Source organism: Stomoxys calcitrans, chromosome 2 (assembly GCF_963082655.1).
Source record: "Stomoxys calcitrans chromosome 2, idStoCalc2.1, whole genome shotgun sequence".
Lineage (NCBI taxonomy): Eukaryota > Metazoa > Arthropoda > Insecta > Diptera > Muscidae > Stomoxys > Stomoxys calcitrans.
Genome location: NC_081553.1, coordinates 197956183 through 197983932, shown reverse-complemented (window position 1 = coordinate 197983932; position 27750 = coordinate 197956183). Strand labels below are relative to the sequence as shown.

Below are 27750 nucleotides of genomic sequence, written 5' to 3'. Positions count from 1 at the left end.
TTTTCTATCGGAAAGTGTAGTTTTAGTACCCTTTACTTTGCGAAAGTGTAGTTTTAGTACTTTTCCCTAAGCGGAAGGGTAGTTTTAGTACCCTTTCCTTTGGGAAAGTGTAGTTTTAGTACCCTTTGCTTTGGGAAATGGTAGTTTTAGCACCCTTACTTTGGGAAATGGTAATTTTAGCGCCCTCTACTTTGGGAAAGGGTAGTTTTAGTACCCTTTGGTGTGGGGTAGTTTTAGTACCCTTTTCTTTGGGTAGGGGTAGCTTTGTACCCTTTCCTTTGGGAAAGGGTAGTCTTAGTAACCTTTCCTTTGGGAAAGGGTAGTTTTAGTACTCTTTTCTTTGGAAAGGGTAATTTTAGTACCCTTTCCTTTGGAAAAGGGTGGTTTTAGTACCCTGTCCTTTAGAAAAGGGAGGTTATACTACCTTTTCCTTTGGAAAAGGGTAGTTTAAGTATCTATAGTTAAAAAATTGGAGGTTTTTAAGCTATCGCTGGTCCCTTCTATATCATATTTTCAAAAAAAAAAAAAAAAATAAAATAAAGTGTGACAAAATATTAAGAGCAGTATTTTAGTGAGAGCCAAAAATAAAATCCCTTGGTTTTGTTTAAAAACGTTGACCATTTCATAACACATAGTGGGCTTAACATATCGTGGTGCGATAAAGAAATCAGCATTCGATTAAACGAAGTTTTGGGCTACAATCATACCATTGTAGTTCGCTTACCGTTAATCATAATATTAAAAATGTCAATAAAACCAGTCAATATACTGAACAAGGATCCTCCTAACATATCAAAAACGCTCAATAATGTCAATAATTTCATTACAACATTTCCCTATAACACCCTGCTAGACTATGTACTTTTCTTTTGGATTCTCCTACTTTATATGGATTTCAAGAACATGCATATTTTGACGAATGATTACAAAGATGGTTACAGTTTAACTTGTTTTCGCGTTAGAATATGGGATTGATTATATGTTTTTTTTTCTCTCAAGGGTGGACTTTTGCACAACTTTATTTTGGTTTTATGTAGTTTCAATACATAGTACGCGGATCTATTGCAAAATCCTAGTGTTTTTTTTTCACAAATTTTCAAAGAACAACCCTTGGTTCTGGTTTATGTTTTGCTACACCACCCACCCTCCTGCTAGGGTGGCTGTCTCTTACTGATCGCTTAACTCATCGGAATCATGAAATTTCGGTGGTGGATCCACTCGTATATCGAGGCCACAGGCAAAACGTTCATATTCAATGGGTTCGCTCTCATAGTCGGACAGAAAATCTGGATATGGCAAATCTAGTTCACTTGATTTCGACTTGCGCCTTTGCTGAGCAATGCCACTGGAGCTGGCACCACCACCACCACCACCACCACCACCTTGACCACTGCCAACAGATGTCGCTGAGCTGCTGCTGGTTTTGCCAGCTGCGGCTGCTGCGGTGGAACGTTTAATGGTGCCAGTGCAGTGATAGAAACTATTGTTGCTGTCCTCACTACTATTGGCCATATCATCAGATAGACCACCCTTCGTTTCGAATTCGCTCTCTTCGGGATTGCAATAGGCAGAGGAACGCTCATGGTATTGGGAATAGTTGGCCGAGGATTGTGATTGGGAACCCATAACCGAGTCTTCCCGTTTCAATTGGCGTTTTTTGGTGCGAGCCGGTTTTATGGGTTGTCCCGTAGATGGAGGCATGGGATGATTGCCGGGGGCTGGTCTATGGCTACTTGCTGTGGTGTTTGCTGAAGCTGATGTTGGTGCATGGGCTACATTGCTACTACTACTACTACTAGTTGTGCGTGGTTGTTGTTGCTGCTGCTGTTGCTGTTGTTGATAGTGGTGTAGGGATTGCTGATATATGGGATTGGTGATGTGACTCAAACGGTCATAGCGTGGAAAACCCATTTCATCCACATTATCAGTCATATCGAGACTCTCAAAGGCCGATGATGTGGAGGAAAAGGCCACACCGGAATAATGATGCGGATAGTCATCATATTCGTCGGTTTCTTGTTCACGTTCTTCCAGCTCTTCGTCGAACTCATAGTACTCATGGCGGTAGGAAGGATCCGAACCTCCCGAGTCCATTTCTGGCATATAGCCCTCCGAACATTCGGAGCTTTCCTGTTCCACGAGTGCCCGATCTGAAGATCTTATGCGTTTGGCCGTTATCTGGCGTTTCTTGCGGTAGCCGCGCGTCCTCAACTTGGGATCTGTGGTGCGTACATCGACCGAGCTGTCCGTGTCATTGCCGCTGGGTGGGCTTTTGACAATGGGAGCCCGCGATATGGAGCCCTTGCGTGGAGGTTTCTGTATTAGCTGGTTGGGTGGCGATTCCGAGCTAAGACTGCTCGAATAGTAAGGCGAACACTTGACCAGTTTCTCCGCCCTGGTGGACATCATGGGTGAGGAGTTTTCGGCACTTGTGGTATTGCCGCTGTTAACTGTTGTCGTTGTTGTGGTGGTAGTGGTACCGCCGCCACCACCCACTGAGGACGATTCCTCATCTATGCGTGGAGGCATGGATTCCATCGATGATTGTTGCGATTGCGTCAGCATGTGTTCGTGGAACGAGTTGGATTGTCGTACTTTGCTGGTCTTGTATTCGCGTATTTGTGACTTGGATAGGGTTTTGTCATCGTAACTGTGGTGCTTGGCCAAAGGCTTATCGCCGGGAGGACCTATGGTCTGGGGCAGATCTGTGGGTGAAGTTATGGGTGGCACTGAGGGTATGGGCGGTGGCGGTTGTTTGGCCTTGGGAGCCTCAACTTTGTCTTCCTGCCGCTGCTGGGGGTCCTTCTCCTCCTCTGCTGCTGCTACAGCAGCCGCCTCTTCGGCCACTCCCGGCTGTTTCATATGCTTCAGTAAGGCTTGCATTAGAGGCTGGGTTACAGTCATTTTTGGTTTAATCGGCTTGGGGGGTGGCTGGGGTGCTGGTGGTTTAGTTTTAACCGCAGGTGGTTGTGGAGCTCGGGCTTTCTGAGGCTTGGGTGCCACTGGGGGAGGCCCGGAGGCCTGTTGGGCGGCCGACGCTGCCGCCGCCGCATGTAGAGCCACAAAATCTTGACTTTGATAGCGTTCTGTTAACTTTTCACTGGGCGAATACAGTTTCTCCACAAACGTCTCACTCTCCGAACACAGCTCCTGACTCTGATAGCGTTTGGACATCATCTCCAGAGATCTACGCTTGCGAGCTGCATTTGTCTCGCTCATATCGTCTTTGCCCGTAATACGCACTGGCATGCCGGGTCTGGCGGGATCACTGCCTTTGGAGGTGCCTGCTTTCTGTGTGGGCAAATCTTCATTGCTTGTCCTTTGTAGGCCATTGCTACTGCTGCGCCTATGGATTTGAGGTATGGAGCCTCGTTTTTCTGCTTCCTCTGCGGATTTCTCCCGACTACCTTTGTGATATTTCAAAGGCTGATAGTCAATATAACTGCCCCGCCTACCATTCTTCTGTTCCACCATGGTGGGGGGTTCTCCGGGGGCAGACCCCACCAAAGTGCGACTACTCGATGTGGACCACTCCGACATGGTTTGTGCCATTTCTGTCAAAGTCAATGTTGTATCGTCACTCTTGGTCGCTGAGGTGGTATCGGACATTTTATCCGTTTCCGAGCTGGAGAGCATGTCATAGCGCAGACCATCCGAGGAGCCGTTATCACAAAGACTTTCGGCCGATTTGTTGATGGAGCTCAAACTAGAGCGCGTCTGATTGGACTTTTCCGATTTGGCACATGAAAGATTCGAGACTGCCGACAAACTATCCGAGCCCGAGAGATTGGCATATTGCCTAACGGTATTGGTGCCTGTAGACCAATCGGATATGCTCAAACCTATGGAGGTGTCCTCCGAATGCGAACTGTGGGTACATTTCTTCTGCATGCCCATGCGTACGGTGCCATCGAGGTCCGTGCCTATGGAGCTGGTATCCTCTTCCGAATGGCTGGAGTGGCTGCATTTACGGCAACTTCCCGTACTTAGACGGTGCTCATAGTTATAACGCACTGTGCCTGTGGTGGGCGAGAGGATATCATCAATGGAGGTATCCGAATTGTTGGAGCCCCTGGACAATTTTCGTATATACTCCTGGGTCTTATTCTCATCTGGTGATAGCTGCACTTTAATAGTGCCAGGCATGAAAACATCGTCATTGCTGAAGACCTCGTCCTCCGACAGGGGACTTCGGGGTGCCGGCGACCTAGTGGGTTGAGACATTATAACCGTCTCGGCACTCGAATCTTTCCTCAACGAGGTATTGCGATGGGACTTTGGCGACGATGAAGAGCAGGATACATTGAAGGAGTTTGACAAACAGGTGGCAGCATTCAATGTCGAACTTAGACATGTTGCAGAGTCATGGACATATTCATCCACCCCAACACCGGTAGCTGCCCCAAAGTCCTTGTCCTCAAAGGCAGCGGACATCAGATAGGCGGTATCTTCGTAGGGTAAAATTTTAGCCATATCCGGTGGCGATATGGGGAAGTCTTCACACGATAGCTTATCCTCATCATCGGTGCGCTCGGTGGTGGTAAAGGACTCCACCATAACCTGATCGGCCTTTTGAGCCTCCGAGGTGAAGTAGGTTTCTATATCCTCCACCACCACTGGGGTGCCGCCAGCACTTGAGGGTGGGGTGGGCCAATCTTGGGAGTCCTCCGAGGGAAATGCCATGCCCGCTTTCCAGCAGAATGATTTAGGTACTGGTTTATCCAAATCGGGTATTTCATACAACGAATCCATGGGCTTGACGGGCACATGATCATAGGGTATCTCTGGCAGAGGCCAGTCCTCCGAGTCCTGGCTGCCGGCATTCGAAAGACACATTAATGTGGGCCGATCCTCCCCATCCTGCTCATCGACATGTGTTACCGAAAATCTGCCCGTCACCACGGTGGGTGACTTGGGCTCATTGAAGCTGCTGGTGCTTGACAAACGATCACCTGTGGCCGAATCGCAGGGTATGTCCGGCATTTCAGCCGAGGTTCGACGATCTGTATCCGATATGTAATTCAGGTTGGTGTTGCTGCGCGAATCGGAGCTCAAGCTGGGCTGGTGATCTGTGGCCGAGCCTATGGACTCGTCATGAATACTCATGGAGTGGGTGGATGCCTTATCATCATCCATGCTGGATTTCTCGGAGGCTGTGCTGCGCTCGGAAATTCTGGACAAAGTACGGCCCAAGGTGAAGCCCGAGCTGTAGCCTATGATGTCTGTGGGATTTACTCCAATGCCATTCAAGGAGCTGGTCATGGCCGGGTAACCAAAAGTGGTGGGAAAATCATTCAACTCATCATGAAAACTGGTGTCACTGCTCTCCTTTTGCTCATCCGGCGAGACTTCCTTAAACTCACTATCCGAGGAGTCACGTTGTGGCTGGTTGACATCGAAGCGTTCGTAGCCGCCATCGGTCTCCACATGATGCCAAGGATCATCGGTGCTCGAGCTGTTGCTGCTCTCTATGGGAAAGGGACGCCAGGTGGATTGCTGTTCCTTATTCAAGAGTTCGCCACGGCGATGGGCGGCTCCCATTGATCCAGAACTGCTTTCGGTTTCAAAAGAACCTCTCGATTCCACACTTAGAGATCCTTTGGAATCAAAACTCGATTTGGATTCCTGGGAACTGCTGCCCGATTTGGCTTTCTCCCCCTCGGCCTTGTTAACGGCCAGTTTCCTGGCTGGCTTTTCAATTTTTCTGGCGGGCTTTTCCCTCTCCATGGTGGCTATGAATTCGATGTCTCCCGGACGCTCCAAAATCTTGTTGATTTTCTCCTCTATGGGATCCAGGTAGGACTCAAGGCTGGTGCCCAGATCTATGGGGCTTTGTTTCTCCAGCGTAGGAGTGCTGGGTTTCTTGATTAAGGGTTTGGCTTGTGCCCCTGGGGCCCCTGGCTCCGGAGCCGTTTCATTTGTCGGCGTTACATCTTTGGATGAACTGGGACTATGGTATTTGCTATCACCACCACCCCCTGGGGCATTTGAATCCACATCCAGTTTCAACATTTTCTGCTTGAGTTCCAGGCATTTCTTGGCATCCAAGTCACCAAAATCCTGAGATATACCCAAAGGTCGGGCTATGGAACAGCTGACACTGGACTCTTCTTCGACGGAACTCTTCTCCCGACCTCCGCTAACCGATAAACTCCAATCGCCCTTTTCTCCTCGAGCTGGACTAACGTCTTTCTCACCACTGGTCCAAGAATCTGAACTCTTTGATTTGTCGCTCTGCTTCTCCAGGGTAGGCTTGCGCTTGGTTTCCTGCAGCTCATTTTGAGTCTCAAAGGACTCGATGATATTTTTCTCAGCCATGGGACTTGTATTGGGAGGCGTTACCAAAATATTCAGGTCCGAAGTGGGTGTGGCACAATTGGAATATTCCAAGGGAACAGCATCATCCAGGGTTGCCTGGGTTTCCAGCACATTACGATCGGGCTCCAAGGTTCGGGGATCGTTTTCCGAGGTATCGGAACCCACAAATTCATCACACTCCACTGTCATCCAGGAGCCAGTCTCATCACTGCGACTGCGATCCAAACTCAGGCGATTGGTGTCCATGCGTGAGACTTTTAAATGCCTGGAGCTATCGTCCTCCTCAATGGAGGCCTCTTCACATTCTATGGTGGGCACACGATGCGGATAGACCCCCTCGGCTGGTGGTATGGGGGATTTGCTGGCAGGCGAGTGGCTATCATCGGCCGAGACAAAGGAATCTAGGCTATCAGCCGTCGAGGCCTTGCGACTGTAGGTGCAATCACTGTCTCGGGTATCTTCCGAGGGCAGAGATCTTTTCAGAATTTCCAAAGACCTTCTCTCCGATATGACAGCCTGCATATCAATATCTTCTTGGACATTGTATTGATGGGCAAACATGCGGCGATCCCCTATGGCACTGCGTAGAGGAGCACTGGGGGTCTTCTCCTCGCTTTTCTTGACTTCGCTTTGCGTTGTTTGCCTTTTCTCTTCCAAACTACGGGCCTTAACATCGGCGCCCAATAGATGATGGTGCGGGTCATTGGTATGTTTCTCCAGGCTGCTGGACTTGACCTCAATTTGCTTCTGCATTACCACAGGACCTTCGATCTTTTGCTTCATCTCCTGGCTCTTGGCAATCTTCTTGGGCGATTTGATGACCATGTCATCGGGAACATCGGATTTTTCTGAATCCTCAAAGGATTTATTGCGATCCTCAAAGCTACGACTGGCCTTGTCCAGCTTATCGGGACTGCGTCCCTCATCAAAGCTGCGGCTGAATTTCGTCAACGAGGTATCCAGTTTTCTGGGTGCTTTGGCTATGAGCACATGGTCCTCGGCCTTGCTCTTGAATTCGGTTTCTATGATGATCTTATCACCCTCTGTCTTTACCGAGATTTTATCCTCGGGAGCCGGAAAGGGCGGTAGTGTATCCTTGACAGGACTCAACATGGTTATGGTCTGTTTCATGGCCGATTCATAGAGCTTCTGTTGGCGTTCCTTGCGCTTGGCTATGTCGGCCTCAGTTTCCTCCTGACTTTTGCTTTTGTCTTTGCTTAAGCGTCGCGTCTCTATGGTTCGAGGTCGCTCTTTGGGGCTGGTTTTCTTGCCCTTGCCATCTTTTTTTATGTCATCGGCACTGGTGCGTCTCGACTCGGGCCTTGAGCGGGATCCCGGCTTTATTTTACACATATCGCCCATGCTAAGCTTGAGTTTTCCCTTGCCAGTGCTCTCTATGCTACTGGCCCTGGAGACTCCAGGGGAAGTTTTGCGTGAACTATTGGCCGAGCTGTAGGGCGACCAATCCGTAAAGCGATATTTGGGGATATTCAATATGAGATGGTCACCACTTTTGAGTTTCATTTTGGATTTTTTCTTGTCCTTGATCTTAACACCCTGCAAGGCGATTTTCTCTATGTACTTGAGCTGATCCAACAGCTGGATCTCCTCATCGTCTATGGTTACAGCACTAAGCAGGGAGTCCTTCATCACCGAAGCATAGGAGGTCTGTGTGGGTATGGATCCTGCACAGGAGTGAACACTATCAGCGGTATCCTCTTCATGCTGATTGGCCCTGGCTCTTTCCAAGGACTTTTCTTCCAGTATTTCAGCTTCCTCTTCGAAGCCCACCGTATCATCTTTGGATGAGAAGGCATTCATGTGGGGCAATCTATGCAGGGATATAACGGGGGTGTCCAAACTCTTGGCCCGCCTTTCCGTGGTGGGGGATTCCAAGGCGGCTTTTTGCCTTTGCAAGGACACCGAGCCCTCGGAGAGATTTAGACGGGCATGAGCAAAGAGTATGGGGGCATGACCCTTGGAGCGCATAACCATGGAGGAATCTATGACCTCATCGAGTAGTTTAACCTTGGATTTGGTGTTTTTCTCTGTAGCACTTTGCCTGGGCGAGGTCTTCTTCTTGAGAGTATAGTCAATGCCCATTTCGGTTATACGTTCCTCGTGACAAGTCTCATAGATGTCATCATTGCTTCTAAAGAATTCTGTGTGCTCCAAAATGGGTGAAGGAATATTCTCATTGCGCTGATAATCATTGGTGCACTCATCCATGCGTCCCCGGAAGGGCATATGGGGCTCATCCTCGGAGGAGGGTATGGATATGGAGCGCTCCGATATGCGCCTCAGCTCCGAGGCATTGGCGTAATGGGGATCTAGTTTTTGGGTATGGTAACGACTTTCCAGCTCAGCCAAACGCCGACACTGCGGTGGCGATCCTTCAATCTCTGTGGAGCTCATAGTTTGTCCTCGGCCCCAGGCGGCTGAGATAAGGCGACTCTGTTCTATCCTCAAAATAGGTTCGATTTCTTTGCGCGATTGTGGTGGCGAAAACTCCAGGCGATCGGGTATGGCCTCCGCCGAACCGAAAACATCATCCGAGTCCAGACTCTCATCGTCCGAAGAGAATGAAGTTATGCGGGTTTTGGCCTTCTTGGGCTTACCCGACACCTTGGTCTTGGGTATGACGCGTGCCTTTAGCGATTTGCGAGCATTAGCCTGCAATTCGGCCCTTAGGCTCTGTATAAGTTCGATCTGCTTCTGTTCCAGTTTGTTCTTCTGCTGCTGTAGACTTTCAGTTCTTGAACTAGTGGCGGAATCACTTTCAATCTGACTCAGTTTCTTGTTCAGCTTCTCCAGCAGTGAGGGTTCTATCTGTTTGGTTATATCACGTTTTGTGGGCGACGACAGCTGTATGATGGGTATAGTCTTGTCCACCTCCAGGGTAATGGGATCCACCTTGGAGAGGTCTATGTTTTGGGTGAACAAAAACTCCTTTGTCTCTGCGGGCAGCAAGCTATCCAAAATTTCGGGCAAGAAATCAGCAGCGTCAGGCTGCAATAGGCTCTTGGAAGCTTCGGCTTTGGGAGATTTTGGCGATTTCGGTGACTTGGGGGATTTGGGTGATTTTGGTGACTTGGGGGATTTTGGTTTGCTGTACTTTTTCTCCACCGGCGAGGGGGCGGTGCCATTCATGACATGCCGCTTATGCAGCACATAGGGTATGTCCTCCTTGAGCACCTTGGTGAAGCGTCTCTCGTATTCCCTGAAGAAGGACTTGGGCATTTCGAAACCCATTTTGGGAATCTCCGTCGTTTTCATTGGTGAATCATAGCACTTGGGTATTTCGAAATTTCCATGGGCCTTACACAAAGGAGGGGCGCTGGGTATTTGCTTATAAATGTAATCCTCATCGCTGGAGTCAGCGGGCGTCAAATCGATGGATTTCTGATGCATAAGCACATGACGGCGAGAATTGCTGCCCAAACGATTACGATTGGCCAATGAATTGGGATCACTTTTGGTTCTCTCCACTGTGGCATGGGCATAGTTGAGGGGCACCATTATGGGGTTGTACTCCTCGAAATGGGTTTTGGCCATTAGCTCCTCCTTGCGTGTGATCTTTTGATTCATGGCCCGCGCCTGCTGCTTCTCAAACTCCGATACCAATTCCGGAGTGAGAGGATAATCAGGACTCTGCTTGGGGGCTTTCTCTTCCCGACCCGGTGACTCCCATTGCTTGCCATAGTTCTGAATGCATTCGATGCGATCCCTATCGAAGCTGAATATGTTCTCACTATCCGAGCGACGGCGGAAGGCCGACATTTTGCAGGATTGTGAATCAGATTTCTTGAAGGGCGCGGTCTGGTCAATGGAGTCGTTGGTCTGTATCTCCTTCTCCTCCTTCTTCTTGGGAGTATTGGCCGAGTCGGGCGATTTGGAGCCAAAAGATTTGGCATTTCGTTCGATTTCCACATTCTGCAAACTTATCGAGTGCACCTTGGAAGTCTTGGCCGATTTGTTGCTGGGGAAGGTGGAGTAGACGTCGCGACTATCGTAAAACGAACTGTTCACCGATGATCCTTGGGTGTCGGAGAGCAGGCAATCATGCGATTTGACTTTGGGCCTAAGGCCATCCGCGGGATCCACTGCCTCCACGGCGTCATAGTAGTCACTCTTAGACTCCTGGCTGGATTGCAGGAACTTCTCAAATTTCTCCTTTTTGCTCAAATGTTTGTAGTTCTTACCTGTGGTGGTGGGCATCTCGTAGTTCTTACCCAGATAGTCACCCACCAGAGACTCCTTGGAGTCCTGGGAGGAGGCCTCCGAAGTTTTCGACTTGGTGGTCTCGCGCGACTTCTTGCTGTCCGTATGATAGAGGCTGTCGCGCGATTTCTTGCTGGAGTCGGAGCTGCGCGAGATTTTCGTCTCATAGATATCCGAACGGGACTCTTGACTCGATGTGCGCGACAAATTGCCCTTGATTTTCTTATAGAAGTTCCCATCCGATTTCACCGAGAGCTTTTCCCTAGGCAAATACCGGGGATCTTCCATGTCCCAAATCTCATTCATAAGCTCAGCGGCCGACTTGCATTTCACATCCATGGCCGAGCGATACTTCTGATGCTCCGACACCGACTCGTCGTCGGTGGGTATGTAGTTGCCGGAGTCCAGGGAACAAGAACGCATATGATCCTCCGAACGACGACGACCACTAAAGAAGTCAATATCATATTTTTCCAATAATTCATAGCTGTCCTGGGAAATATCATCTTGAGAACCACAGTAGTCAACGTGTTGGCCATAGCCGCCGCGTCGATGATGACTATGCCCGTGGGCCTGGGTGCTGCTGTAGGTGGTACCCGGATAGCTAGAGGAATACACCTTGGAGTGCGACAGGGGTGAGAAGTCCTGGGTGGCATCTATCGAATGATTCTTGGTGAAGTACAATGAATGGCGCGAATCGTCGTAGCGTGTGATGGGAGAATCAATACGATTAAATGAGAAGAATTCCTTGTCGAAAGCTGTCATGGGTTTGGATTGCTCCCGCTCATAGTGGGAATAGTCATAAAGATCTTTGCAAGAGGTGCTTTTCAACCAGGATTCCTTTTCGACTTGGTCGTATATGTTCTCCACTCCCTCGTCATCATCGTCGTCGTCGTCGTCGTCGTCATCATCATCATCATCATCATCCTCGCCGTTGTGATGAATGCGTTGAATACGCCTTACGGCATGCAGATCATGGTCGTCGTCTTCCTCCTCCTCGTCCCTACTTTCGCTGGAATAGCCGGCCACTGGCGGTTTGCCATACGAAGTGGTGGCAGTCGAATAAAGATTCGAGGATGACATCTGATATTCTAACTTCTCCGAAGAGGTCTTAAACCTATCCAAGGGTGAACCCGACAAGCTACGATCATCTATCACCAAGGGGACTCCGCTGGAGCCCGATGGCTTAATTTCTATGGTGGCGCTATACATGTTGCTACGATAACCTACTAAATGTTGGCCTGTGGGGGGAATATTCACCGAGGTCTTGGGCAAATGACCTACCGAGTGATGGGTTAGGTAATGACTATCATACGAATCTACAGAATCTACTCCCGACAATTCGGAGTTTCTAGGCAAGGAGTGTGTATGTCTAGGCATGTTATTCACCGAGGTCGAACTCTGCGAATCCATGGATGAGGGATTGAGATAGTTCTCCGAGAAAGCCAATTTGACTCTCTCGCTGTTCAACATCAATGGATTGGCGAGACCGAAGCCCCCACTACCAATACCACCACCACCACCACCACCACCACCACCACCACCACTACCACTAACACCCCCGCTGATTCCCAGGCCAGTGGTGGTGGGGTATTTTTTGGTATTGAAGCCGGTGCCAAAGTAGGAGGAAGAAGAATCCGAAGGATGATTTAGATCATTGTGATATTGGTAGTTCAGGCTAGAGAACGTATTGAGCGGTTGGGCATCTGGCAAAGTGCCACAACTCAAAGGCATGCGTATATCGGCAGCCATGCCCAATTGCTTGGAACGCGTATACTGCAGTATACTCTCATCGATGAACTCATCTGAGAAATGTTTCTCTCGCGTCTTGGCTTTGGTCTTGCGATTCACCGTGGCATAAATGTCATTGCGATCGTTAAGATTCAAGATCTCCGCATTGGTGATCTTGTTCTCCACTTTGGGCGTAAAGTCGGGATATTTGTAATGGTTGATATCATTGATGTCGGTGTAGATGATGTTGTCTGTTTCGGTTTCTGTTGAGGTTGCGTTATTATTTAGCATGCACTGTTTAGACATCGAATAATTGGTACTGCTATAATGTATTGGGGTGACAGTTTGCGATGGGGACTCCTGTGACCGATGCGGCGGATGAGGGGCAATTATTGTTGCCACCACCGCCGATGAGGCCGGGCCCACCGCCGAGACTGCCGTATGCATACTCTCCCGATTGATGGTAGATTGAGTCAAGTCCGAATCCACTTCCTCCTCGGGCAAATCCGATTCCTCCAATTCCGCTTGCATTTGGTGGTGCAGAGCTTCCTGAACTGCTGCCGATGCCTCCGCCGATTCCTCCTCCTCCTCCTCCTCCTCCTGATCCAATTCCATAGAGCTGCTGAGATCCACTGAGAGACCCACTGTATTGGTGGTGATAGTGCGATGGTAGTTGTTGTTGTTGTTGTTGTTGCTGCTGCTGGTGGTGTTGGCATTGCTGTGTGGCGGCGACGCAGGGACAAACGCCTGGGATGCCACTGAGACTCGACGAGGGGTGTTGCTGCTGTACAAGTGGGACAAGTGGGACAAGTGGCTCAGACCTGTGTTTTGTTTTTTTTTTTTGCATTGGAGTTTTTTTGCATATAAAAAATAGGAGATACACAAATAAATTCAGGAAAGAAAAGAAAGAGGGAAAATCACAAAATTTATTTTATTTTATATTTCCTTTATTTCACTTTACCATTTTTGTTTTTGTCATGCGAAAACTCTTTAAAACACATAATTTTAAAAGAATTTTAAAAATATATCTTTTAGAAAACGTAACTGAAGAAGACTATAATCAAACACTTTGAACTAAACTGAAAACGAAATACATGCAAATTTTCACGGAAATCACCATATAAAATCACTGCAGATAAAATTATAAAATCACAAAAAATATATTTTAACAAATAAACACTTTTTTGCTCATCAATTTGTAATTAACAAAATAATTAAATCACTATGAATATGCACATTTGGTATAAGAAACTTAAATTTATAGGTAAAGCTTGATCTAAGGTAAAATGAGCATCTAAGATGTCTAAAGAAAATCGTATAAAAAATGCATAAATGATTTATAGAATAAATTTATATATTAAAGTTATAGGGGACCACAGTCTAACAGGCAAACAAACTATGGGTGGAGTTTAGATATTATGTTCAAAGCATCGAAATCCAAGTTTCAATCAAGTTCTTTAATTGGATTCTTTAAACATGTTGTAGAGAGTTTCAAAATAATTTCGGATACTTTGAAAACAGTTGTGGAGAATTTCAAAAACTTCTGAAGGCCTTTAAGAAATTGTGAAATCTTTTAAACATGTTGTGGAGACTTTCGAAAAAGTTGTGGAGATTTTGAAAACAGTTATGGAGAATTTCAAAATGTTGTGAAGGTCTTTAAGAAGTTGTTAGGTCTTTCAAACATGTTGTGGAGATTTTCAAAAAAGTTGTGGAGACTTTGAAAACAGTTGTAAACATTCAAAAAAGTTGTAAAGACTTTAAAGAAGTTGTGAGGTCATTGAAACACGTTGTGGAAACATACAAAAAGTTGTGGAGAAATAACAAAAAGTTGTGGAGAAGTTACAAAAAGTTGTGGAGACTTTGAGACAGTTAAGGAACTTCCAAAACGTTAAAGAAGTTATACAAATTAAAAAAAATTCCACTCATTTAAGAATTTATCTAGACTTTTTAAAAAGTTTGCAGAGTTTCAAATAAGTTGTAGAAACTTTCGTAAAAGTTATAGACGCTTTCAGAAAATTTTTGTGGACTTTGAAAAAGTTCTGGAGACTCCAAAAATATGTTAGGAAGACTTAAAAATGTTGTAAGGACTTTAAAAAAAGTTGCGGAAACTTTCAAATGAATATTAAAGAACATTTTGTCTATAAAAAAATGCATTCATACTTTAAAACCGGAAGCCTAGGGAAACTGAAGATTTTAAAATTTTTTAGGTATTAAAAAAAAATTGCGACATGCCTTAAGCAGTACGTTTTTTAAATTGAAGAGACTTTAAGTATAGTGGTGACTTTGAAATTTGGCACGACTTTCGGAGACTAAGAAATTTGGCGAATTAAAAACTTAAAATACATGGAGACTCCTTTAAAGAATTTGGATGCTTTGAAAAATGAGATTGAACGTTTGGAGACTTTTTGTAGTTTAAAAAGAATGGGAGACGGAAGTTCAGAATATATGGTGTAGACTCTTAAAAAATTTTGAACCTTTTCAAAAATATAGTTCTGACACAAAATCAAAGTGGTGGATGCTATTAAAATTTATAGCCCTGTCAAGTAGGAGAAAATGCACACATTTAAGTCTGTGGATACTTTTTAAAAAATTGCGAAGACATTGAAAAAAGCTATTGAGACTTTCAAAAAGGTTTTGAAGACCTTTAAAAAGTAGTTATGGCGGCTTTCAAAATATTGTAAAGACTTTAAAAGAGTTGCGGGAACTTTCAAATAACTATTAAAAAGAGAAAACTTAGAGTTGTAACTTTTGAAAAGTCGCGCAAACATGCAAGCACCTTGAAAAGGTTGAGGAAACTTTAAAAAAATCTATGAGATGACACAAAACCAAAATGGTGGAGACTTTTAAAACTTTTAGTATTGTAAAGTAAGAAACTTTTTGCAGATATTAAAAAATTTGGAGAAAGTAGGGGGACTTCTAAGAAGTTGGCAGAAATTTAAAAAATTGCACACATTTAAAAATCTGTTGAAGGCTTTTTAAAAATTTGTGGAGACTTTCAAAAAATTGTAAGGACATTCAAAAAAGTTATGGAGACTTTCCAAAAGGGTTTGAAGGCCTCTAAAAAGTAGTGGAGACTCTTATAAAAATTATGGCGGCTTTCAAAATATTGTAAAGACTTTAAAAGAGTTGCGGGAACTTTCAAATAAATATTAAAAAAGAGATAACGGTGTCTTTTAAGAGCTGCAATTTGAAAAGGTTGAGGAAACTTAAAAAAATTCTATGAGGGTGACACAAAACCAAAATGGTGGAAACCATTTTGTAGTGTTGTGTTGTAAAGTAGGAGACTTTTTGGAGATATTAAAAAATTTGGAGAAAGTAGGGGGACTTAAAAGAAGTTGGTAGACATTTAAAAAATTCCACACATTTGAAAATCTATTGGAGACTTTTTAAAAAATTGTGGAGACTTTTTAAAAATCTGTGGAGACCTTCAAAAAAATTGCGGAGACATTTTAAAAATTGTGCAGACTTTTTAAAACATTGTGGAGACTTTTTAAAGAGTTGTGGAGACTTTTTAAAAAGTTGTGGAGACTTTTTAAAAAATTGTGGAGACTTTCAAAAAAGTTGTGAAGGCATTTAAAAAAGTTTTGAAGACTTTCAAAAAGGTTTTAAAGAACTTTAAAAAGTAGTGGAGACTCTTGTAAAAGTTATGGCGGCTTTCAGAAAGTTTTGAAAAGTTGAAAAAAGTTGCAAAAACTTTCAAATAAATATTACAAAAGATATAACGGTGTCTTCTAAGAACCTTTGAAAAGGTTGAGGAAACTTTAAAAAAAGTTGTGGAGATTTTCAGAAAGTTGTGGAGATTTTATGAGGGTGACACAAAACCATAATGTTGGAGGCTTTCACAATTTTTAGTGCTGAAAAGTAAGAGACTTTTTGGAAATATTAGAAAATTTGAAGAAAATAGGAAGACTTCTAAGAAGTTGGCAGAAATTTTAAGAAATTGCACTCATTTAAAAATCTGTGGAGACTTTTTAAAAAGTTGTGGAGACTTTTTAAAAAGTTGTGGAGATTTTTTAAAAAGTTGTGGAGACTTTTTAAAAAGTTGTGGAGACTTTTTAAAAAATTGTGGAGATTTTTTAAAAAGTTGTGGAGATTTTTTACGAAGTTGTGGAGACTTTTTAAAATGTTTTGGAGACTTTCAAAAAAGTTTTGGAGACTTTCAAAAAAGTTGCGGAGGCATTCAAAAAAGATATGGAGACTTTCAAGAAGGTTTTGAAGACCTTCAAAAAGTAGTGGAGACTCTTATAAAAGTTATGGCGGCTTTCAAAAAGTTGTAAACTTTAAAGAAGTTGCGAAAACTTTCAAATAAGCATTAAAAAAAGAGATAACGGTGTCTTTTAAGAGTTGTAACTTTTGGAAAGTCACGCAAACCTGCAAACACCTTGAAAAGGTAGAGTAAACATTAAGAAAAGTTGTGGAGGTTTTCAGAAAGTTGTGGAAACTCTTAGAGTGTGGCATAGAAATTAAAAAAAAGTCACACACACTTAAGAAATCCGTGGAGACTTTTGAAAAAGTTGTGGAGACTTTTAAAAAAACCGTGGAGTGGAGTCCGTGGAAACTTTTAAAAAGCTTACGGAGACTTTCAAAAAAATCTTAAAGAACAGATACAGGTGTCGTTTAAAAGTTGTAATTTTTGGTTAGTAGAGCACACCTGTTAACAGATGGAGAAAGTTGTGGATACTTTAAGAAAATTCGTAACGTGTATTATGTAAAGTTGTGATATAACTTCTTCCCTTAAAATTGAATGGGCCAACCACAAAGGAGAAAGACAGAGTAAGTGAAGGTCTGCTTGTCTCAGAAGTGTTTAAACTGTGGACATTAAACAAATAAATTTGGGAGAGTGTGAAAACAATTTGGATTTCACTTAAAGGCTTTAACATTTTATAAAAAATATTTTTGAGAAAATAAAAATTTTTTTGAGAAAATAAAAATGATATTAAATATTTTTCATGCTTTTTTCTCAAAAAATATTGGCTAAAAATTATATGATATGATTAAAATAGGATTTATGTATCTGTAATATTTACATTATCACCTTGTATAAGTAAGAAAAAAGGCTGTATACAAAAATTGCATACATACAATTGAAAAATTATGGAATTCTAACAATAATTAACAAAAATTCAATAAACATTTCATATGGAACAAGAATAGAGGAAAAGAAGACACATAAAAACTTAGAGGTGTTAAAATGAAAGGGGGGGACTTACCTAAATTGTGATCGCTTTGATGCACACGAGCCGGATCTTGGACGCGCTGCTGTTGGTGTGTTAGATGCTGAGTGTTGCTGTGTTGGGGTGAAGTCCATGATTGCGGACCCTGAGGTGAAGCAGAGCGATTCGCATTCATTTGATGGTCCGGCGCACCCGCTGCCGAGTGGTGTAATTGTTCCGCCGAGGTTGGCGATTCCGAGGCATAATTCTTCGTCTGATAGATCTCCACCTGGGCTGCTGTGACCTGAGAAATGTAAACAGATAAAATTAGAATTTTCATTACCATCAACATTGAAATTATGTATTCGAATATCGAATTTACTTGAGAATGCTTGCGGTCTGTATGATTGTCTGGTCGGCGATCCAAGGTATCCGCTGCCCTCTTCGTCTGAGAAGGCGTCGTCGAGTCGGTGCATTGATTGCGATAATCCCAAGCTGCTGCTTAGCATAAACATTTAGGAAAAAATTAAAACACAAAATTAAAAATAACACTTTTACCCCTTTATATAGATAATCTTTACATTTTTTGTTAATTATAATAAATTCAAAAAAAAAAAATTAATTAAAAATGATTTAAAAAAAACTAATTTCGAAAAAATTTATGAATGTAAACGATATCCTTCAAAAAATAAAATAATTTTTTAAGAAAAAAAAAGCTAAAAACTAAAAAACTTAAAAAATAAATACAAACCGGTATCGATTGGGAGTAAGGGATTGGCTGAAATGCTGGAGTTCACATAGGTATGCGACTGACTTCGGCTACTTGCATTCAATGGCCCTTGCCGGAATGATTGTGACCTGCAGCAAGAAAAGAAAAGACAAGAGGATTGATACCACGTTTTCTTTTGTATTTTTTTTGCTTTCTTTTCTTTTTTTTGTTTTCTAACAAATTGTTGGTTTTTCTTTTTGTTGGAGTTTTAAAAAAATTGAAAATTCTTTGATAATACTTTTCTTTAAATTGCTTTTAATTTATTTTTTTTCTTGGTAACTGGGAATTTTGGAGTGTTTTTGTTTGGAAAAAATGCATTCAAAATTTTGCTGATTTGTGGCGATTTGAAATATTTATGAAAAACACGAGTGAAAAAAGTGGAAAAAAAGTATCATAAAAAAAACGCAAATATACAAAAATATTAAAAAAATAACATATGCTTTGTAAAATAATAAAAAATGCCAAAAATTTAAAGAAAGAAAGTACTAAAGCTCTAAGTAATGTTAAGCCAATTGCAATGAAAGGGCCAGATCTGGGGAAACTATAGCGCTAAGTGTAACTACTACTGGAATTTTACTATTATGATAACTACAACTCACTCTAAAAATTGCCCATACTTTATATGATTTACAGTTGTTATAACCTTTTTTCAACGCTAAAAGATTTTAAATTACATTTTAAGATGACTTCTAGGAGAGCCACACATTTGCGTGAAAACATTTTTCCACAAACTACAATATCGATGAGGGCTAACCGATTGAAATTTGGGTAAAATTTTCTTTTCAACTCTTAAATTAAAATAAAACTCGGAAAGTTTGGAACGGCCGAACTTGGAATACCCACCACTATGGATATTTGCCAAAATCGTATGGACAATGCGTTTTCTATGAACCCAAGTTGTTTATTTGGGAGATGGTCTATATACAGTTTCTTTCTATATCCAAATATGGAATTGAACAGGGATATCGAGGTTTCCAAAACAACTCACAATCTTAAATTTCTTTGGAATCGAGTATTGAATGAGGCTTTTATGGGCTCAATAACCTAAATTAGGGGATATGAAGGGGTCTTTTATAATGCTCAAGACACCTTGGATCCAGGATTTGGTTTATATTTTGGCAAGATTGGTCAAACAATGCGGTTGCAGTGGTTCTTGGGGTGAAAATCTGGGCCGATTTCTATGAAATTCGCCAGTAATATCGAGAGTCATAAGAAAATCCTTCCTGTAAAATTTCGAGAGAATCGAACGAACATATATATGGGAGCTATATCTAAATCTGGACCGATAAGGAGCAAACCTCTCGGATACAATCACAGTCGTCGAGGAAATCGTTGTACAAAGTTTTGGGAAGATTGGTCAATAAATGCGCTTGCAGTGGCGCTAGGAGTAAAAATCGGGCCATATATATATATGAGAGCTATATCTAAATGTGAACCGATTTCCATGAAATCCACCAGTAATGTCGAGAGTCAAGAGAAAATCATTCCTGCCAAATTTCGACGGAATCGGTTGACAAAAGACCATTTTATCATTGCGATATTAAAAACATGTATATGGGAGCTATATCTAAATCTGAACCGATTTCGAGCAAATTTCTCAGATACTGTGGCAGTCGTCGAAAAAGTGTTGTACGAAGTTTTGGGAAGATTGGTCAATAAATGCGCTTGCAGTGGTGTAAAAATGGGGCATGTATATATATATATATATATATATATATATATATATATATATATATATATATATATATATATATATATATATATATATATATATACATATATATATATATATATATATATATATATATATATATATATATATATATATATATATATATATATATATATATATATATATATATATATATATATATATATATATATATATATATATATATATATATATATATATATATATATATATATATATATATATATATATATATATATATATATATATATATATATATATATATACATGCCCCATTTTTACACCTAAGCCACTGCAAGCGCATTTATTGACCAATCTTCCCAAAACTTCGTACAACACTTTTTCGACGACTGCCACAGTATCTGAGAAATTTGCTCGAAATCGGTTCAGATTTAGATATAGCTCCCATATACATGTTTTTAATATCGCAATGATAAAATGGTCTTTTGTCAACCGATTCCGTCGAAATATATATATATATATATATATATATATATATATATATATATATATATATATATATATATATATATATATATATATATATATATATATATATATATTTATATATATATATATATATGTGAGCTATATCTAAATCTGAACCGATTTCCACGAAATTCACCAGTAATGTCGAGAATCATAATAAGATCCTTCCTGCCAAATTTCGAGAGAATCGGTTAACAAATGACCATTTTATTGCATTATTACTGAAAATCGGACGAACATATTTATGGGAGCTATATAGAAATCTGAACCTTTTTTCCAATTTCAATAGGCTTCGTCTCTAGGCCGTAAACCATGTCTGAACCAAATTTTAAGACCATCGGAAGAAAACTGCGACCTATACTTTGTACACAAATCAACATGGACGGACGGACAGACGGACATAGCTACAAGTTATAATACCCTGCATCACAGTAGTTGTGTAGGTGTTAGTTCGGCCGGGCCGGATCTTACATACCCTTCACCATGGACCGTACTTGTCATAGTTGTTAAAAGTCATAGAAAAATACCACCTCCAAAATTTTAATCGAGTAATACAATAATTGCGCCCTCTAGAGGCTCAGAAAGTCTATTGGGAGATCGGTTCATATGGTAGCTAAAGGTTATGGACTGATTCATATCAAACTTGGCAGAGTTGTTGGAAGTCATACCAAAACGTCATGTGCAAAATTTCAGCCAAATCGCGTAAGAACTACGCCCTATGGAGGCTCAAGAAGATTAATCAGGAGATCGGTTTATATGGCGCTATATTAGGTTAAGGACCTTTTCAGACCATATTTGGTACATATGGCGGAGGTCACAGAAAAAGTCACTGTGCAACATTTCAGTCATACCAAAGCGACGGTATTTTAAGGGTAAAAGAAAAAAGTCACTTTGGATGTTTTCAGCCAAATGGAGGCCTCTAGGGGCTCAAGAAGTAATATAGGGCGTTCGGTTCATATGGTAGCTATGTTATGGACCCATATGGCCCATTTACAATCCCAACCGACCTACACTAAAAGGATCTACACCGATGGCTCCAAGAGATATATATATATATATATATATATATATATATATATATATATATATATATATATATATATATATATATATATATATATATATATATATATATATATATATATATATATATATATATATATATATATATATATATATATATATATATATATATATATATATATATATATATATATATATATATATATATATATCTCTTGGAGCCATCGGTGTAGATCCTTTTAGTGTAGGTCGGTTGGGATTGTATATATATATATATATATATATATATATATATATATATATATATATATATATATATATATATATACATATATATATATATATATATATATATATATATATATATATATATATATATATATATATATATATATATATATATATATATATATATATATATATATATATATATATATATTTATATATATATATATATATATATATATTTATATATATATATATATATATATATATATATATATATATATATATATATATATATATATATATATATATATATATATATATTTTTATATATATATATATATATATATATATATATATATATATTTTTATATATATATATATATATATATATATATATATATATATATATATATATATATATACATATATGTATGCTATATCTACATCTGAACCGATTTCCACGAAATTCACCAGTAATGTCGAGAATCATAATAAGATCCTTCCTGCCAAATTTCGAGAGAATCGGTTAACAAATGACCATTTTATTGCATTATTACTGAAAATCGGACGAACATATTTATGGGAGCTATATAGAAATCTGAACCTTTTTTCCAATTTCAATAGGCTTCGTCTCTAGGCCGTAAACCATGTCTGAACCAAATTTTAAGACCATCGGAAGAAAACTGCGACCTATACTTTGTACACAAATCAACATGGACGGACGGACAGACGGACATAGCTACATCGAAACAGAAAGTGATTCTGAGTCGATCGGTATGCTTATCAATGAGTCTATCTCTCTTCCTTCTGGGTGTTACAAACAAATGCACTAAGTTATAATACCCTGCATCACAGTAGTTGTGTAGGTGTTAGTTCGGCCGGGCCGGATCTTACATACCCTTCACCATGGACCGTACTTGTCATAGTTGTTAAAAGTCATAGAAAAATACCACCTCCAAAATTTTAATCGAGTAATACAATAATTGCGCCCTCTAGAGGCTCAGAAAGTCTATTGGGAGATCGGTTCATATGGTAGCTAAAGGTTATGGACTGATTCATATCAAACTTGGCAGAGTTGTTGGAAGTCATACCAAAACGTCATGTGCAAAATTTCAGCCAAATCGCGTAAGAACTACGCCCTATGGAGGCTCAAGAAGATTAATCAGGAGATCGGTTTATATGGCGCTATATTAGGTTAAGGACCTTTTCAGACCATATTTGGTACATATGGCGGAGGTCACAGAAAAAGTCACTGTGCAACATTTCAGTCATACCAAAGCGACGGTATTTTAAGGGTAAAAGAAAAAAGTCACTTTGGATGTTTTCAGCCAAATCGAGGCCTCTAGGGGCTCAAGAAGTAATATAGGGCGTTCGGTTCATATGGTAGCTATGTTATGGACCCATATGGCCCATTTACAATCCCAACCGACCTACACTAAAAGGATCTACACCGATGGCTCCAAGATGGAGTCAGGGACTGGATTGGAGGTCTACTCTGACGCACTCAACGTTGGTATGTCTCTGAGACTGCCGGAGGAGTGTACGATCTTTCAGGTAGAGGTCTGTGCCATTGCAGTTGGGGTCGAGGATGGTGAGGTCGAGATGCGTGGTGGATTGTTTGGAGTCCTTGGATAGGCTTTGGGTCCACGATGTGATGCTTGCATGGGTTCCTGGAAATGAGGGGATTCCAGGAAATGAGAGGGCGGACGAGTTCGTCTGCGCCGGGCAGACCAGCCACCGGTCTTGCCTACGTGCGATTTGTCGGATTTGTCCCGGATATGAATAACGCAAGTGGTCACTTAGGCCATCCATATAGGCGAAGCGTTTGTTTTCCTGTCTTAGTAATCTTGTAGACATGTCTCGAGGTGTTCTCCTCTGATAGGTAGACAAGACGTGATGGTTTCGACAGAGGTGATAATATAATACAACCTGACCTAGTAGGTACTTTGTTGGATAGGTGTTGCAATGACATGGCAGCCGGTTGCACGTACCGGATTGACCCGCTGGAGTCCATCACTGGCAAGAGCTGCCGCCTCAGTGTACAACACACTGCTACAATAACAATAATAGGTCGCTATGCCCAATTTTAATCAAAATCGACCTCAGATCGGGGGATCGATCTATATGGTAGCAATTTCGAAATAAAGACCGATCTGAACCATATAGGGCACGTATATCAAAAAGCCTAACTTAAGTCACTATGCCAAATTTCAACGAAATCGGATAATAAATGCGCCTTTTATGGGTGAAAAACCTTAAATCGGGAGATCGGTATATATGGCAGCAATGCCGAAATATAGGCCGATGGGAACAAAATTGAACACGGATGTTGAAGAGTCGAACACAGCCTAATTTCAGCGAAATTGGGTAATAAATGCTCCTTTTATGGGCGAAAAACCTTAAATCGGGAGATCGGTATATATGACAGCTATATCCAAATATAGCCCGATCTGCACCACATAGGGCACGGATGTCGAAAAACCTAACATAAGTCACTATGCCAAATTTTCACGAAATCGGATAATAAATACGCTCAAGATCTCATATCGGGGGAACGGCCTTTATGGTAGCAATGGATGGGTGGATGGTAGATTTAAAATGGAGAGATCGGTTCTTGTGAGAGCTATACCAAGTTATAGACCGATTTGGACCGAACTTGGTACAGTTATTGAAAGTCATAACATATCACAATGTGCAAAATTTCAGGTAAATCGAAAAAATTGCGACTTTCAAGGGCTCAAGAAGTCAAATCGGGAGATCGGTTTATATGGGAGCTATATGTAAATCTGGATTAAGTATCTGTGCAAAATTTCGAACGGCTAGCTGTACGCATTCGACCGCTTTCGTGATTTTGACAGACGGACAGACATGGCTAGGTCGACTCAGAACGTCGAGACGATCAAGAATATATATACTTTGTGGGGTCTTAGACGAATATTTCGAGGTGTTACAAGCGGAATGACTAGATTAGTATATCCCCACCCTTTGGTGGTGGGTATGTGTGTCCATCTCTTTGCTTAGGAGCGAGGCCTATCTAGAACTTCCCAAGTTTTATAGGTCATGGAACTCCTTATGGAGCTTTCACTCCTTTTACCTGTCATTTGTGTCTAAAACACAGTCAGATTTTGCCTTGTACGAACCTCACCCTAGTCAAAGATATACAGAACAATTCATATGACTTCCATCTGTGACTTGTTTCCAATTGTTTAAAGGTATTTTTTTTCAGTGTAGGTAATTTAGTTCTTCTTTTTCTAAATATTTTTCCCATGGCCATTTATTCTTCCAAGCACTTTCTCTCTCTTTTGCTCTTCTAATGATAGTTATTTCCAAGATAATTGGCAACTCTATTTCGTTGGATATGCATCACTGCAATGTAAACAAAACGCGTTAGCACAACACAGCACACACACAAGTGTTGTACATATCCATCATCATCATCATCGTGGTCGTCGTCGTTGTCGCCGTCATCAACAATAACAGCACAGCGTGCCCAAAGGGACGTGAGTAAGTTCAATTTACACCTGATCAGAGAGTTGGATAGCACAACGTATAAAAAGCCAAAACAACAAAATTGACAATGAATAATGGATGATGGTGTGCTAGCTGGCAACAAATAAAATATAAGAACAACAACAAAAACAAGAACAGCAACAGCAATGATGATAAAATACAACAGCAACAGCAATGGCAACGGCTACGACAACAGCCCAAAACGCAAACATAAGAGGTGAAAGGTCATACACAACTATGTTAATAATTAAACTACATATATACTCATCACACTACAAATGTACACAAAAATACACACACAATGAAACATATAGAGGTGACCTGCTGCAGTTAAAGCAACAAAAAACCAAAAAACACGAAGTGATAGAAAAACGTGAGAGTGTGTGTGAAATTGAAGTACGAGTAGGCAGAGTGAAGAGAGCAAGCGACTTGTGATGGAGGCTGATGATAACACTACCAACTAAACGAAGTGAAGCTCTATTGACATATGGGTGTGTGTGTGTGTGTGAGAGAGAGTTGTTTACTGAATGAAGCATAAATCAAGATACACACATACATAGATGGCAAGGTTGTAGGTAGTAGGAATGTGTTTTTGACTACAATTTGGGGCCGACCAACAAACTAGCAAATGACTAAGGTGACATATGACAGTCAAAATAAAGTTTGATGACAGGATGCGGAAATGAGAGAGAGAGGTTACAGAGTGTTGTTTATTTATGGACATACACAACCATTTACCCAGGCATGGTAATGATAGTGAGGAGTGAGAAACAGAGCTATGGAGATGATGTATGGCAAATGAATGGTAAACAAAAAAAAAAAAAACGACTAAATAACTTTTAAGGCCAATGTTTGGAGTTTTTTTTTCCAAAAAAAAAAAAACTGAAATGTTTTTTTACGTATAGCATAAAAAACCAAAAGAAACAAGAAGCCATTGTAAACTGAGGAATTCTTAAAACACATAAATATTCTTTAAACTTTCAAAAACAGTTCAAAGACGGAAACATTGAAAAACAAAACAAATCTTGAGATTAAAGAATTTAAACATACTAACTAAAAATCATTACAATGACTGTAACAAACAAAAATAAAATATAATAATTTTTGTTTTTTCTTTTTTTCTTTGGGTTTTTTATTGTTTACAAAAAAATTTTACACTTCCTTTTTAGACCAATTCAATGGGGGTTTTCTTAAGATATTCGATAAGTTTGCTTAGAATCCTCTTCTCTTTTCTAGAATTGCTTGGTTTTGCTTCAGCGCCGAAAGCTAAGACATGGAATGATAAACGCCTTTAACATGCATTGGCATTTTTTGTTTTTTTTTTTTTTTTTTTTTTTTTTGGGTTTATACAATAATGTCCTTTCGTTATATAGTATGGATCGATTAATCTTTGCAAGTTTTGGAAATTTTGAAAATTGTTTCATTCACACAGAATATATATTTTATTTTTGCAGCCGGGTTTGTATTTTTTTTTTTGTTAAAAAAATAATTTTTTCTCTTTTTTTAGCTTCGATTTGGTGGAAATTATAGTAAACCGAAAAATATAGAAAACCAAAACTTTGGATGAATGATGCAGGTGATACACGCAATGAAGAATTTTCATTTAATCACAATAGAAAGTAAAACCATAATCAAATAAAAAAAAAGATTTTTCTCTTGTATTCCATAAGGACTTGTTTTGTTCTTGAAAATACATTGAAAAAAAAAAACGAATAGTTTGAAAATAAATTAAAAGCAATTTACACAGGAAAGAAGTCTTCTAATGTTGTATCAACAAGATTTACCAACAAATTTTAACTGCAGTAATAAAAAGAAACAGCTCGTATATTAATTTTTTTTTTTTGCAAGTGCCTCAACTTTATACTTTTGTGCATTTTAGAAAATTGGTTTGAAAAATGTTTAAACAAAACTTTCTAATTGTAAGTGGTCTTAAAAAAATTTTATTTTAAAGAACAACTTCTATTGAGGATATTAAGGGGAAATTTCTAGACAATTTTATAGAATTTTTTTTTTTTATAAAAAAAAAAAAAAATTAAAAATTTTAGAAGATATTTTTTATAAAGGCAATTTTGAAAAAACAAATTACTAAATGGGAAGTTAAGCGATATTATAGTAGGCAAGGCTTAATCAGACAATTTTGGTTAAAGGCAATTAAAAGTAGTATTTTAAGAGCACTTTTGTAAGTAAAAGGGAAGCTTATATTGTCTATGGGACTTAGTAAAAAAAGGGTTTCAGTAGAACTAATTTCAATAAATTTTGCGTAAAAATTTATTGTGAGAAAAAAATTAATAATTTTTTAAATATTTCTCAAAACAAAGATGTGGGAAAATTATTAGAATTTTAATATTTTTTAAACGGTTGAGTTGAATGGACTAATTTTTTAGTTTTCCACAAGAATATCTTATCAACACTTAATAGGTCAATTTGTAAACTCCTACCCCATTTCTATGGTACATGGGATTATGCCATAGTGCTGGTCCCATTATTTTGACCTCGGTTTCGGAACCGGAACGTAGCTTTGGGTATTGTCAAATAAAAAAGGAAAAAATATGGACCTATCATCATGTATAGCGATCGACTCAGAATTAATTTCTGAT

General features: G+C 40.2%; 1 protein-coding gene across 9 annotated transcripts in view; it reads right to left on the bottom strand.

The window, feature by feature from the left end:
- Positions 1-27750, bottom strand: part of LOC106092407 (FERM, ARHGEF and pleckstrin domain-containing protein 1) — a 265925-nt gene that overhangs the window by 39159 nt on the left and 199016 nt on the right. For 8 of the 9 annotated variants that reach the window (XM_059363710.1, XM_059363705.1, XM_059363706.1 and 5 more), the window contains 3 exons: positions 18175-18281; positions 17806-17921; positions 17481-17727 (listed from right to left, as the gene is read on the bottom strand). In XM_059363710.1, coding sequence (XP_059219693.1) covers positions 17481-17727; positions 17806-17921; positions 18175-18281 — 470 coding nt within the window. Of the gene's footprint in view, positions 1-991; positions 12008-12127; positions 13085-17476; positions 17728-17805; positions 17922-18174; positions 18282-27750 lie in introns of those variants that run through there. The other variant, XM_059363714.1, reaches the window with a different exon arrangement.